Below are 12,661 nucleotides of genomic sequence, written 5' to 3' on the forward strand. Positions count from 1 at the left end.
AGGGACAAGTTGTGTTTACATTTATAAGTCCAATGCTGGGAAAAGGTAAAGATTAAGGGATTTGAAGAAGAGAGGAGGAGGGAAAATAGTGCCTCTGCGGCTTCATGCAGCTCACACTTTGTCATACTGACGCAGTCACAGTCATGGAAGATATTTAGGGTGGCCTGTCTCTCTTGCTGTGTCTCCTGAAAAACCATTTAGCAGCTAGTGTTTTATTTAAAAATCAATTCTAGTGCTGGAAACATGCCAAAGACAATAGCCAGAAGATCAAGGAAATTCAGTACTTGTTATAACAAGGAATAAAAAAGGAAATGGCCACCCATGGTTTGCCACCCAAAGGCAAATGAATTCTCGCAGCAGTCGCGGCTCACGAGCCGTGTTGGTGCTCAGCTGGCAGAGCACGTCGAGTGCTCAGCCAAAAACACCAAAGAGGAACACCTCTGCACTGAGCACAGCACCGGGACCCCAGGGGCGTCAGGGACGTGAGGGGGGCTGCCGGCCACCAGCACACCCCGCGACCCTGCAGCCGGGGCTGGTCTCCTGCGGTTTCCCCCAGGCCCACGGGCTCCGCTCGGTTCGCGGTCCTCAGGGAAAACATAAACGGCCGGTGTTACACAGGGAGAGCTGGAACAGGCCCGGACCCGCGGCCTCTCCGGGAAGTTCTGGTTACAGCTGCCTTTGTACCGTCCATCGGCACAAAGCTCTGCCTCGCCCTCTCCTTACAGCCGGCTGTCAGGCACGCACAGACCCGCTCTCCCGGCAGCAATGTCTCTCTCTCGGGCGGCAGGAGCCGCTTCGCCAACGAGCCTGGGCAGGAATAAGCGGCCGGCGGAGGGGCCATGGCCGTGGCGGGCCAGCCGGCCCCTCACTGGCGTGGCTGGGTCGAACCCACTCCTCTCATCGCCCGGGGCCCGGGTCCCACCATCACGGCCGGGTCCGGGCGCCGCCTGCCGCCCGCCGCCCGCAGCGAGCAGGAGGAAGGCCGCGGCCGGGCAGCAGGGGGCGCTGCCGCGCTGCCGACACTGCGCAGGCGCGGGCGCGGCAGCCGGCCCGGAAGCGGAAGGGGCCGGCGGCGGCGGCGCGTGGTGCCGGCTGGGCGGCGGGAGGCCTCAGTCCGTCCCGTCCTGTCGGCCGGGTATGGCGGAGGCGGGCATGGCGGAGGGGCAGGGCCCGGGCCCGGCCCCGGCCCCGGCCCCGGCCCCGGCCCCGGCCTCAGACAAAGAGGGCGCGGAGCTCGCCGCCGTTATCGGCGCCACCGTGCCCACCGGGTTCGAGCTGACGGCGGCCGAGGAGGTGCAGGAGAAGCTGGGCTCGGCCTCCCGGATCAGCAGGGACCGGGGCAAGATCTACTTCGAGGTCCCGGCACGGGGCCTGCCGCAGGTCCGCTCCCCTCCCCGGTCCCCGCTCCGCTTCTCGGTCCCCGCTCCGCCGGCGGGCGGCCTGGCTGCCCTGGCGCAGCGGGCGGCATCCCAGCCCGTCGGGAGCGGAACACTTTCGGTTTAACGGCGATCGGTATGGAAATCTCGTCAGCATTCCTCTCTGGCCGGCTCGGCCTCGGGTGGGTGAAGCCAGAGGTGGAGAGCTTAAATCGGGGCAAAGAGCCCCTCCTGCTGCCTTGGCGCAGAAAGTGGCAACCCCCGTGTAAACAAAATGCGGGGACAAGCGCGGTCTCTTAACTCGGGCTGTAAGGTGACAAAGTTCTAGTGACAATAAACACGGTCCCCTAGCCATACAGGGTTAGTAACCTGCCACCGTGGCTTCTCATTTCTTCTAGGTCCATCGTCTAAGGTCAGTGGATAATTTATTTGTTGTTGTTCAGGAGTTTAAAGACTACCAGTTTAAAGAGAACAAGGTGAGTTACTCCTCATTTTTCAGTCCTGGGATTTGGAGTGTTTTTTTTTTTTAATTTAAGACTAGTTTCAGGAATTATTCTGTTTCACAAACAAGTTTTCTTTTAATTTTTTTTGTGACGCTATCCCAGATCGTCTTTGCTGCCTTGTAAAACAGGAGCGCAGTCGTGTTGGTGAACAACATTTCTTCAGTTAAATAAGTTTCCTAGGCAAAATTTAGGATGAGAGCTGACACCGTGCATGTAGATCGCACTTAGACACAGGACAGTGAAGTGTCACTACAGTGGTTTAATTTAGTGCTAGCTGTTTATTTGACAAGAAGAATTATTAAATACTATGGATTCTGTGACCTGAAGCGCAATTCAGTTTAGTTATGGCAAAAATGGCACAAAAAGCTGTAAGCTTTGCTTAACTGTGTAGTGGTTTACACATTTAGGAAACTAATTCAAGAGACTTAAAAAAGGGGTAGTTTTTAACAGGAGGGAATGATTTCAAAGCATAACTTTTCTTGTCTTTTAAAGGAAGATGCTCTGAAGGATTTGGAAGATTTGGTTAAAACACTGCCTTGGACCGATCCATTGAAAGTTTGGGAGCTGAACAACAGCTTAAAAAAGAAAAAGGCAAAACGCAAAAAACATAATCTGCAGAGTACTGCAAGCAAAGAAAAGTTGAATAACGATGGAGAGGAGGAAGGAACAGATGAACAAGACGCCTGTAAACGGGAGGACTGTGCCCAAAATGCTGCGGGAGTGGAACCCGTTAGCGAGCAGGATACAGAAGAGCCAGAAGGAGTGGCATCCCGAAACAGGGAGGAGGAGGAGGATAATGAACAATCAGATGCTAAAGAGGAATTGCAGGCGGGTTCTGGCAGCGAGACCAAGGCTGGTGAGGGTAAGACAGGCGAAGGAGACGCAAAGGTGTTGAAGTTCCGTGTTACGTGCAACAGAGCAGGAGATAAGCACAGTTTCACGTCAAATGAGGCTGCGAGAGACTTCGGTGGAGCCGTGCAGGAGCACTTCCAGTGGAAAGCTGACATGACTAACTTTGATGTAGAGGTATAGTGTTGTGCATTGGAAATACCTACATTTCTGTTGTAAAAATTCTTCTTTCTTAATTCTGAGGAATATGATTTTTATTGCTGCTTTGCAGATGCTTCACTGTGACTCACAGGACTTGCCCTACTTCCCCCATACTTCTAAAACAAGACTTTTAAAAAGTCAGCATAATGGTTATGGCACTTTATGAAGTCTTGTGTAAAAGATTCTGTGTGAATGAGAAAATGTGTGAATTTTGTCCATTGTTGCCATTAAAATGGTGCATTGCTTTTCTTCCAAGAATGCTCTTTTATACTTATTTCCTGGTTTTTAAATTACCATCTAAGATTCTTATAAATATTTACCAGGTGTGCTATGGAAAACTTCTGTTACTCCTGGAATTTAGTTGAGGTTTTTTCTTTAGGTTCTTCTGAATATTCACAATAATGAAGTAGTTGTGGGCATTGCATTAACTGAAGAGAGTCTTCACAGAAGAAATATTACGCATTTTGGACCCACAACTCTTCGTTCAACTCTCGCTTATGGCATGCTTAGGTCAGTGCGATTGCATAGTATTATATTATTCTCAGTTAACAAGTAATTCTGTTTCAGAAATTAGACCCTTTATCCCCCCACTGCTTCCTCAAAAGCCATTTCTGTTAATTCTTAAAGGAAAAAAAATGAAAAAAGCATATTTGCTGAAACAGTGTACTTTGTAATTAACAGTGGAGGTTTTCCTGCTCAGTAAAGTAAATGTTTGCTGTGATCTATTAGCCAATTCTCAAAATACTGTATCATATTCTTGAAAGTATTTCACTGTATTGGTGCTTATAAAATGCTAATTAACAAATGGAAAAAATAATCACATAGAAGGTTTTTTTTGTAAGAAGGGTAGAATCAGAATGATTAAAATAGTTCGGTTTTCCTTCCTTTCAGAAGTTCATGTTTTTAAGACTTTTCTCACCATATCTTTTTTTTTTTTTCTGTTGCTCAGACTCTGTGATCCACAGCCAACAGATATCATAGTTGATCCCATGTGTGGTACAGGTGCAATACCAATAGAGGTGATTCTTCCTTTATTTTTTAACTTAATAAATTTGACAGAATCTGCAACTGAATAATACATCTAAGTTTTCTTGACAATAACCAAGCAGCCAACTCCAAAAGTATCTCACCAACTCTTAAACAGATAGAAATACACTTTTTGTAAGTGACCTCATTTTCCTTCCCAAAGCTGTAGCAGGAAGAGACTAAATCCAAAAATATTTTGAGCTTTTAAGATGCATCATACCTGTAACAGGTATCTGTTACAGAAGTTTAAAATTATCGATGTCCACTTCCAGTTGCTTTGTTGTATTCTGTCATATTTGAGTAATTCTTCTGCTTGTTTGCTTTGGTATTTGGGTTTTTTTTTTAAATTAAGCAATGTTGATGCTGGTGTTCCTTATTATCAATATTTTCCCCTAGGGAGCTACAGAATGGCCTAGCTGCTACCATATTGCTGGTGATAATAACCCACAAGCTGTAAAGAGAGCAGCAAACAACATCTGTTCTTTACTAAAGAAAAATGAGAATAAGGAAAGGTGAGAAGAGTACCAGTGATTTTCTTTTCCTGTAGTATTGTATGTGAAGAAATCCATTTTGCGTTGATGCATTTGACTATCTTGTTCATATTTTCCTGTTTATTCTGTTGCTAACATTATAGAACTCCTCAATTTAAAAATACTTCTCAGTAAATCGCGTCTGAGATAAACGTCTTTGCACTTGCAGCAGTACTTCCCTGGGCATACCCTTAGACATCATTCAGTGGGATATTTGCAATCTCCCTTTGCGGACGGGTTCTGTGGATATTATTGTGACAGACATGCCGTTTGGAAAGAGGTGAGCTATCGCTGGTAAAGTTACTGCCCTTTACTGGTGCTACTGCATGTGCTTGCCTGCCCAGGGCCAGGGTTAACTGGGCCTAACTAAGAAGTACTGATGTACTCTATATTAAAAATGAGGGTTGAAATTAATACTAAATGTGGTCCTGAATGAGTTAATCCTTGTCTGAAAGACCAACCACACTTACCTATTTCTCAGTGATCACAAAGGGGATCTTAATTTATTTTGCAGGATAGGGTCAAAGAAGAAGAACTGGGATCTCTATCCAGCCTGCCTGATGGAGATGGGCCGGATCTGCACACCAGGGACAGGCAGGGCTGTGCTGCTTACACAGGACAAGAAATGCTTTGCCAAGGTATGTTCCGTGAGACAAAATCAAACCTATTTACACATGACAATATAGTGAGAAAAAAATAGTAAGCTGACTGTTACAGAAGATGATCTATTTTTAGAGTGATAATTATTTAAATGTAGTTTTGGACCCAAAGGGTCATGTGATGTTGCCATCAGATGTGATTTAGAATACTAAAAAAAAATTCTAAAGCAAAGTTACCCTTATGATCTGACCTTGAAGCCTCACAACTCTCTGGTTATTTTTTTGGACTGTAGGCCTTGTCACGAATGGGACACATCTGGCGCAAAGGTCAGACTGTATGGGTGAATGTAGGAGGACTTCATGCTGCAGTGTATCTTCTGAAACGCACCTGGGAAAGAGCAGAAGAAAAAAGATCATTCTGGTAACCTGCCTGGAAGAAGACAAAGAGACACCTCCAGAATTTGTTGAATAGCAGTCTGGTAAAGCAGACACCTGAGATCATAGGTCTGTCAATTCCGAAGAAAAAAATAAACAACCAACCTATGTGGAGATTGTGTAACAGGAATATTAAACCGGGGATCAACTTGAGAGCTACCAGCTGTACTATGTGTTCTGAAACCTTGTTGTTTAAATCACCTCTTTCCTCCCTGCCACCCAAACTGAAATTCAGTAGTGGAATTAAAAATGCCTTCCTTTGCCTGAGTCTTTTCTGCCACATCCAGTGTAGTTTTCAGTTAAATGTTTATTTTGTCTGCTTACAGTAGAAAACATGTTGACACAGCTTTGGAGGTAACAGTGACTTTATTCCCCAAACTGTAGAGATCTGTCATGTATCTTAAAGTGACTGACAGGACTACCAAGACCATCATCTTGAAGGGTTTAGAGGTAGTATCTCTTTAATGTAGGATTTTTCCAAAATGAAGTTTTCTAATTTATACCATTGCCCAAATGTAAACTAAGATAATAAACCAGTATCTGCTTTTTATGGTCTGATAAGCCAATGCCAATTAGTAAACAGTATGCTGATGATACTGTTCTTCTTACCTGTTACCTCAACTTAGTGCTAATTATTAGTAAATGTCTAATCCATATTTTAATGTACCACTGCTGTGGGTAAGGGGGGTAACACACACAGCCTTAGCAAACTGTCTGTAGTTACTATTGGAGAACAGAGATACTTTTAGCAATTACATTAAGAAGTTCATTATTTCAGTGTCTACTGTAGACACATCGAGGTGGCAATATGTTTAGATTTATTAGATGATTTAACTGCTGTAGTTTTGCTACAATATTTACAAAAAGATGTTACCTGTTGAATAACTTGAAGTTGCAAATATTTTTTTTCTTCTGTAAATGTACAGTGATTTCTCAAACCTCTTACTCTTTGCTTATCAGAGGCTGAAAACACTAGTTACCAGTTTGCCATTTTCATTAAAGTGTATTCATGCTAAGTATGTGTAAGTGTTTAGAGGTGAATTAACAGGTATTAAAGTTTTAGAAGTTTTGCATATGAGATAAGTCTTAATTGTATTTTTTTCTGGTCCATGTCCAGTAAAAGATAATGCAGACATTTATTTACTACATAGTTGTCTTTCTGGATGAAATAGTGTCAACAGCATCCATGGTTTCTGTGCTGCATGGTTTCTTTGGTGGTGTCAAGGTAATGTACACTGTTGTTGCATGAAGTGGCTATCTAAATACTCTAATACTTTGCCAAAACAAAGGAATTACCCTTTTCTTTTACTAATATTTTTTCCTGGGTTCTGATAGCTTCACTCTTGAAGAGTAGATAACCATTGACGTTTAGAGTTGCAAGTACTATTTCTCAAAAAATTTTCCTGTTATGGTCAAAGGCAGAGGTATTAAAGGGGCCAAATTTGGTTCCTATTGTCATATGTTGCTTCTAATAATCACAGCTTGAGTTTCGAAACTGATATAGATTTGCACTTCCCTTTATCACCATTGAGTGCTGCTGTACTCTCAGTACTTGTGAAAATTGGGAGTTACTGAGGAACCTAATTGTAGGCACTAATTTCTGAAACCTGGCATAAAAGTTCAGACTTGTTTTTGATGTAATGGGTGTTTCCAAGAAAAGTTTTGGGGTTGCAAAATTATTCTTAAAATGAAGAAAGAGGGATACAGAGTAAGGAGTTCTTGGTTTTAGAGAAAATAATTCCAGTATTCAGAGTCATTTCCTCATATGTCTGGACTCTGAGGATGCGACCGCCTTGTGTAACTTCCTAGTGACATTTTCCTCCTGATAACATAACTTCTTTCAAGGACAGGAGGAACCTTGCTAAACACAATCATCACAAATTTTCCCTTTTTCCTGCTCTAGTGAACTGTACAACTTAATCTGGATATATTAGTCTTAAAATGCATTAATGCCTTGGTTTGTTACTGTTGATATATATTATTTTTTTTAAAGTAACAAGTGATAGGACAAGAGGAAATGGCCTGAAGTTGCGCGGGGGGAGGTTTAGGATGGATTTCTAGGAAAAATTTCTTCACAGAAAGGGTTATCAAGCATTGGAACAGGCTGCCCAGGGAAGTGGTGGAGTCGCCATCCCTGGGGGGATTTAAAAGACAGGCAGGCGTGGTGCTGAGGGACATGGGATAGCGGTGATTTTGGTAGTGAGGGACACGGGTTAGTGGTTGTTTTGTCAGTGTTGGGTTGATGGTTGGACTGGATGATCTGAAAGGTCCCTTCCAACCGAGACGATTGTATGAAAACCAAGCACAGTAACATTTTAATACCTTATATTTGCAGGTGTTTGGGTTTTTTTTTCTTGAGTTAAAGATCAGTCAAATGCCAGTCATCCCTTTTGGCCTGAAAGGTACCGTGATACATATATTTATATGGGCCTACCTCTGCTCAGTGTTCTGAGTTGCACCGTTTAACGATTAAACGCCGCTTCCCTTAAAGATTACCCTTCTGGTGTTTTTTTTTTATGGAGGGTTGGTGCCGGACGCTGAGGAATAACGGGCTTTTTCCTTTCCCCAATTAAAGACAATCGGACTACGCTAATCACTACACGCCTCAGGGAGGCCGGGGGGGGGGTGGAGGGGGTGGGAGAAGGGTGCGCGCGCTCCCCGCCGCGGCGGCGCGGTGACGCGCAGGCGCGAGGGGGGCGGGCCCGCCCCCCTCGCGCCTGCGCGTCACCGCGCCGCCGCGGCGGGGAGCGGTTGCCGGGATGTCGCCGCCGAGGCCTTCGGTCCTTCGGTCCCTCAACAGCCGCGAACTCTCCGAGGTCCTCTTCAACAACCGCAGCCCCCGCTCCGTCCTCCCCATCTGGGTGGATTTCGAAGGCAGACCGCGTTATTACCCGGTGCTGCAACCGCGCACCGGGCGGATCATGCACAGCTACCGGGGTGGGTAGGGCCGGGCCGGGCTGAGGTAGGCCGCGCTCCCGGGTATACATTATGGCGGGTGGGTTTCTTCTGCGTTCCCCTCTCTGGCGACATCCCCCATCCTCGGGGACATCCCTCCCCTGGTCGCCCAGGCGACCAGGGCACCGGTGGTGACCTGTAAACAGGGAGAGCAGTTCGTTTGCAGACGGCTGCCCCTCAAAAAACGTTCGTTAAAATAAGATAAACGCCTGCTTTTACACCTTGTTCTCTCCCAGGTCATCTCTGGCTCTTCCGGGACGCGGGGACGAATGATGGCCTCCTCGTCAACCAGCAGGAACTGTTCGTAGCGGCTCCCAACGTGAATAAGGCAGACATCACGCTGCCAGGTAAATGGAATGGGACCGCGCGTGTCGTGGGATCCAGTGAGCTTTCTGCTGAATCTCTTTGGGCTTAAGTGTAAGGATCTAGTAAGACATCAAGTATTTGAAGAATAAAAGCTGCCTCAGAAATAGGAAGAGATCGTAAGGGTTTCTAATAGAGCTGCGTCGTTGCACGATATTAATTAGAGCTATTGACAAACCTCTCATTTGTATGTGTCTCTGATGGGTTTTGTAGCACAGCTCACAACAGGAAACAAGTTATGTTCCGCTCTTTCTAGTGAATCCAGCGTGTTGTGAATAACGCTGCTGCATGTTATGTTCTCGATTCACATACCTGGAGAAGTGCTGTCCTGTGTTGGAGAGCCCTTGTGATGAGGTCGTGTATGTGTGTGTTTTTATCCTCAGTGTTCACCCTGAAGGAGAGATGTCTCCAGGTCGTTCGCAGCCTGGTCAAACCAGTGGACTACAGAAAACTGGACATTGTTCGGTCATTATATGAGGACCTGGAAGATCATCCTGATATTAGGAAGGATCTTCAGCGGCTTTCTCTGGAGAAAAGTGAAATGTTGAACGGAATTCTGGAATAACATCATTACTCATTCTAGACTCTATTTAAATAGCAAACCACGGAGTTTAAGCAGGGATAGTCACTGCGAAACATGCCAAGAACTAATGTCTGTATTTTAAGTTCTGAAACATAAACTCAGTTAAATTGTGGAAAACTTGCTGCGATGGTAAGTCAGATCCAAAAGACTAAACAGGAGGCTCCTGATGGTTGAGTTCCATTCTTCATTTTGCATATTGCAAATGGATGACTCTAGAGGCCTCCCACGGGTGAAGCTCAGAGTTTTATTTGGACTATCTCAGAACTCTAAATAGGGGCATGGATCAGGTCATCTCTTTAGAGAGTATGTGTACAGATCAGCTGTCTTTATATTAGAAAGTAAATTGCACGGAGGATTAATTTAATGCAGACTCTAATGATTATAATTGGCAGACCAACACCTGTTTTGCTTGAATAATTTGTGTTCGGTGGAATTTCACTCTCTCACACTTAGCCTAGATTTGCCTGTGAATCACAAGGCGTGGGGCAGTTTGTGTATGCAAGGATTTCCACCACCACCTTCTGAGGGCGTGACCCAAAATGTTACATTGGTGGAAAGATGACGTGTAAATGCTTGGGGGTTTTTCTGCCTGTCACCTTTGCATTTATGTACCTGTGTCATATCCACTCTGAGCCTGACACATTTTTATGCAGATCATACCTTAAATGCCTTATTTGTCCTTCATGATTGCATTCTTGCCTAGTTGATATCAAGGGGATCCAACCTAGTCAGCCATATAGACTGGATCCTAGTTTTGAGATGCCTTTCTCCTCCGCAGCTGCTTCTCCAACTGCATGTACAGGTATATCAGGTAGCATTCCTAGAGGGTAGATGCTCTGAGCCCTACCTTTTCCCATCGCAATGCAGCAGTTCAGGTTGTAGTGGGAAGCCTTTTTGGGGAGCGTGGACCACTTGCATTGCTAGTGTCTCCTAAGGAACAGACAGCAGGCTGTATCAGTTCATACGGACCTACTGCTGGATCCAGCTCATAGACAGATCTATGCTTTATTACAGGCTAGATAATTAGAGAAAACACTTCTTTACTTACGTTCTGTTCCCCCCGTACCTCAATTAGAATGTGCATTTGTGTGAATGTACACGTGCAGTTCAAAGCAGCATTGCTTTTAGCAGATACATGAATTGTCCACCAAGGAAGAGATGTAGTGTGGTTCAATGTTAGAAGCAGGTTGATAGGAGATTATAGCAGGTTATTGCTGTGGCATACATGTCTTTCGTTATACATTCTAAGAAACACAGCTGTGAAACTGACTGAGAATATCACCATATTCTGTAAGTATGAAATGTCTCCCCTTTTTGTAAACTTGTTTTTCTTACATATTTGAAGTGTATGAATTGATCTTTGTCATAAAAATGTAAATCCATGCTTTTTTACTTAGAGTAAATTCTGTTGAATTACTTCACAGTGCTTGTGACCATATGCTTGCAATACTCCTCAATGTCGTTCAAGTTGATCGGTATCGGGTACCTTTGGATTGAGTTTACCAACTGTTCAGCCCCCTGTTGCTGCAGGGCTGCATTGTGGCTAACACTAAACTGTTCTCACAGCTCTAGGCAGTGTCTGTGCACAAACGTAGCTACATTACAATTTCTGCTTTTACCACCATTTGTAGATCTCTTTCGGAGAAAGTGAGCCTGCACAGGCCTCGGGAGCAGGCGTCAGAAGTCACCCAGCTCCTGGGAAGCCCGTAGGTTAGCAGGTGCCACACTCTGCTCCTGCAGGTGCCGCCCTGCAGGTATCTAAGAGGAGTTTCTCTCCCAATGTCCTTGTGATGCTGTGCCTTGTGATTAACGTGGCGGCACTGCCAGCTAGTTGCAGAAAACCAGCCTGCTTGATTCTGTGGTTTTTCTTTTAATGTAGTAGGCATTAGGTCTTAGGTTTAACAGATCTATACATAATCATAAACATTCTGTATATTTCTGATTTATGTGGGGTCTGTGATCTCTTCTGTTGCTTATTAGAATAATTTAAATTTATTCCATTAGGCTGCGACTTTTTCCAGTATACAGCCAGTTGGTGATGCTTTTCTAGTACAATGTTTGTCACCACTAATGGATCAGATTCCTCGGACTCCTGAATGTTAGAGGACATAAAAGCATATTTATGTACCCATGACTTGCCAAAAACAAACATACAAACCCTGCTACCTCGTGATCTCATCGCTCATAGGAGTATCCTGCTTTTGCTTAGCTTTTAGTTACATCTACTGAATTCCAAGGCAACTTAAGTCCTTAGCTAAAGAGCAGCCCCTGGTAGGCAACAGTCAGTTGTAGATGCTTTGTGTTAATTTGTGGTGGTTCAGCCCATTTTCTGAGGGCTGTTTTCCATCCACTCTTTCAAAGACTGATTTGCGGGTTGTTTGTTACTGTGTAGAAATGAACCAAAGATCCATCAGTCCATGGATAACCTGACTGATGAGGGTATGTCCAAAGCATGGAGTGTTGGGTTGTTACTCAATAACTGTTCAATTTAAATTGCATAAACATGCAGAAACGGTTGTCAGGTTCGAGACCATCTTTCACCTATGTGCTGTAATCTGCAGTCACGTATCCACATGCTCGCTCTACCACCTTTCGCTCACCGATTTGCGTTCTCACTGTGAAACTGATTTGATCCTTTGGAAGACAGTGTGCATTTACCCACAGAGTCCCAAGTAGGTGGCAGCATTTCCCTGAATCCTTGAGGTACACGAGTTCCAGGACAGGAATTTTACAAACCCTGCTTCAGCTCTTTAGCTGTAGCACTTCGTTGAAGCGCAGATGCTGTCCTTGCACAGCAGCCTGGCTGCTCTCTGTCCCCTCCTGCAGTGGGAAACGCCTCATGGGCAGAACAGAGGCCAGACAAGGGTTGTTGGGATTCCGCAGCAGGCAGCTGTCCCTGTTAGGCACTGTAGCATCTGATTTTTAGTACCAAAGTACGTTATTTGGATCTAGCTTCACAACTTTATACTATCATTCTGCCAGCAATTGCTGCCTACTCTTTGCGCAACCACTACGAGTAGGAAGTACTTTATTTTTAAAATAATGATTGCCTCTTGCTTAATGTATAGCAAAAGACAATCCATGCTTGAAATTTTATACTTTCCCAAGACAAGATAACAAAGGAAATTCTACTTCATTTTGCAGATGAAATTGAGTTTTCCAGAGTTTTGCAAGAAGCCTGGGAGAGGAAGGGACTGAACACAAATGCAAAGTCCCATGCAGGACCCTGCTCAGGCAGCTG

General features: G+C 44.8%; 2 protein-coding genes across 2 annotated transcripts; both read left to right on the plus strand.

Moving 5' to 3' along the window:
• Positions 1-1,064: 1,064 nt before the first annotated feature.
• THUMPD3 (THUMP domain containing 3) lies at positions 1,065-6,602 on the plus strand. The gene is made up of 9 exons (XM_054216101.1): positions 1,065-1,380; positions 1,775-1,852; positions 2,372-2,905; positions 3,309-3,439; positions 3,879-3,948; positions 4,352-4,467; positions 4,655-4,765; positions 5,000-5,123; positions 5,378-6,602. The coding sequence occupies exons 1-9, from the start codon at positions 1,138-1,140 to the stop codon at positions 5,507-5,509; spliced, it is 1,539 nt and encodes a 512-aa protein (XP_054072076.1). The 5' UTR covers positions 1,065-1,137; the 3' UTR covers positions 5,510-6,602.
• A 1,625-nt stretch (positions 6,603-8,227) lies between these two features.
• Positions 8,228-10,841, plus strand: VHL (von Hippel-Lindau tumor suppressor). Its single transcript, XM_054216102.1, has 3 exons — positions 8,228-8,456; positions 8,711-8,821; positions 9,221-10,841. Exons 1-3 carry the CDS (start codon positions 8,279-8,281, stop codon positions 9,400-9,402), a joined length of 471 nt encoding a protein of 156 aa, XP_054072077.1. The 5' UTR covers positions 8,228-8,278; the 3' UTR covers positions 9,403-10,841.
• Positions 10,842-12,661: the final 1,820 nt, after the last annotated feature.

The sequence above is a fragment of the Rissa tridactyla genome, chromosome 10 (genome assembly GCF_028500815.1).
Source record: "Rissa tridactyla isolate bRisTri1 chromosome 10, bRisTri1.patW.cur.20221130, whole genome shotgun sequence".
Classification (NCBI taxonomy): domain Eukaryota; kingdom Metazoa; phylum Chordata; class Aves; order Charadriiformes; family Laridae; genus Rissa; species Rissa tridactyla.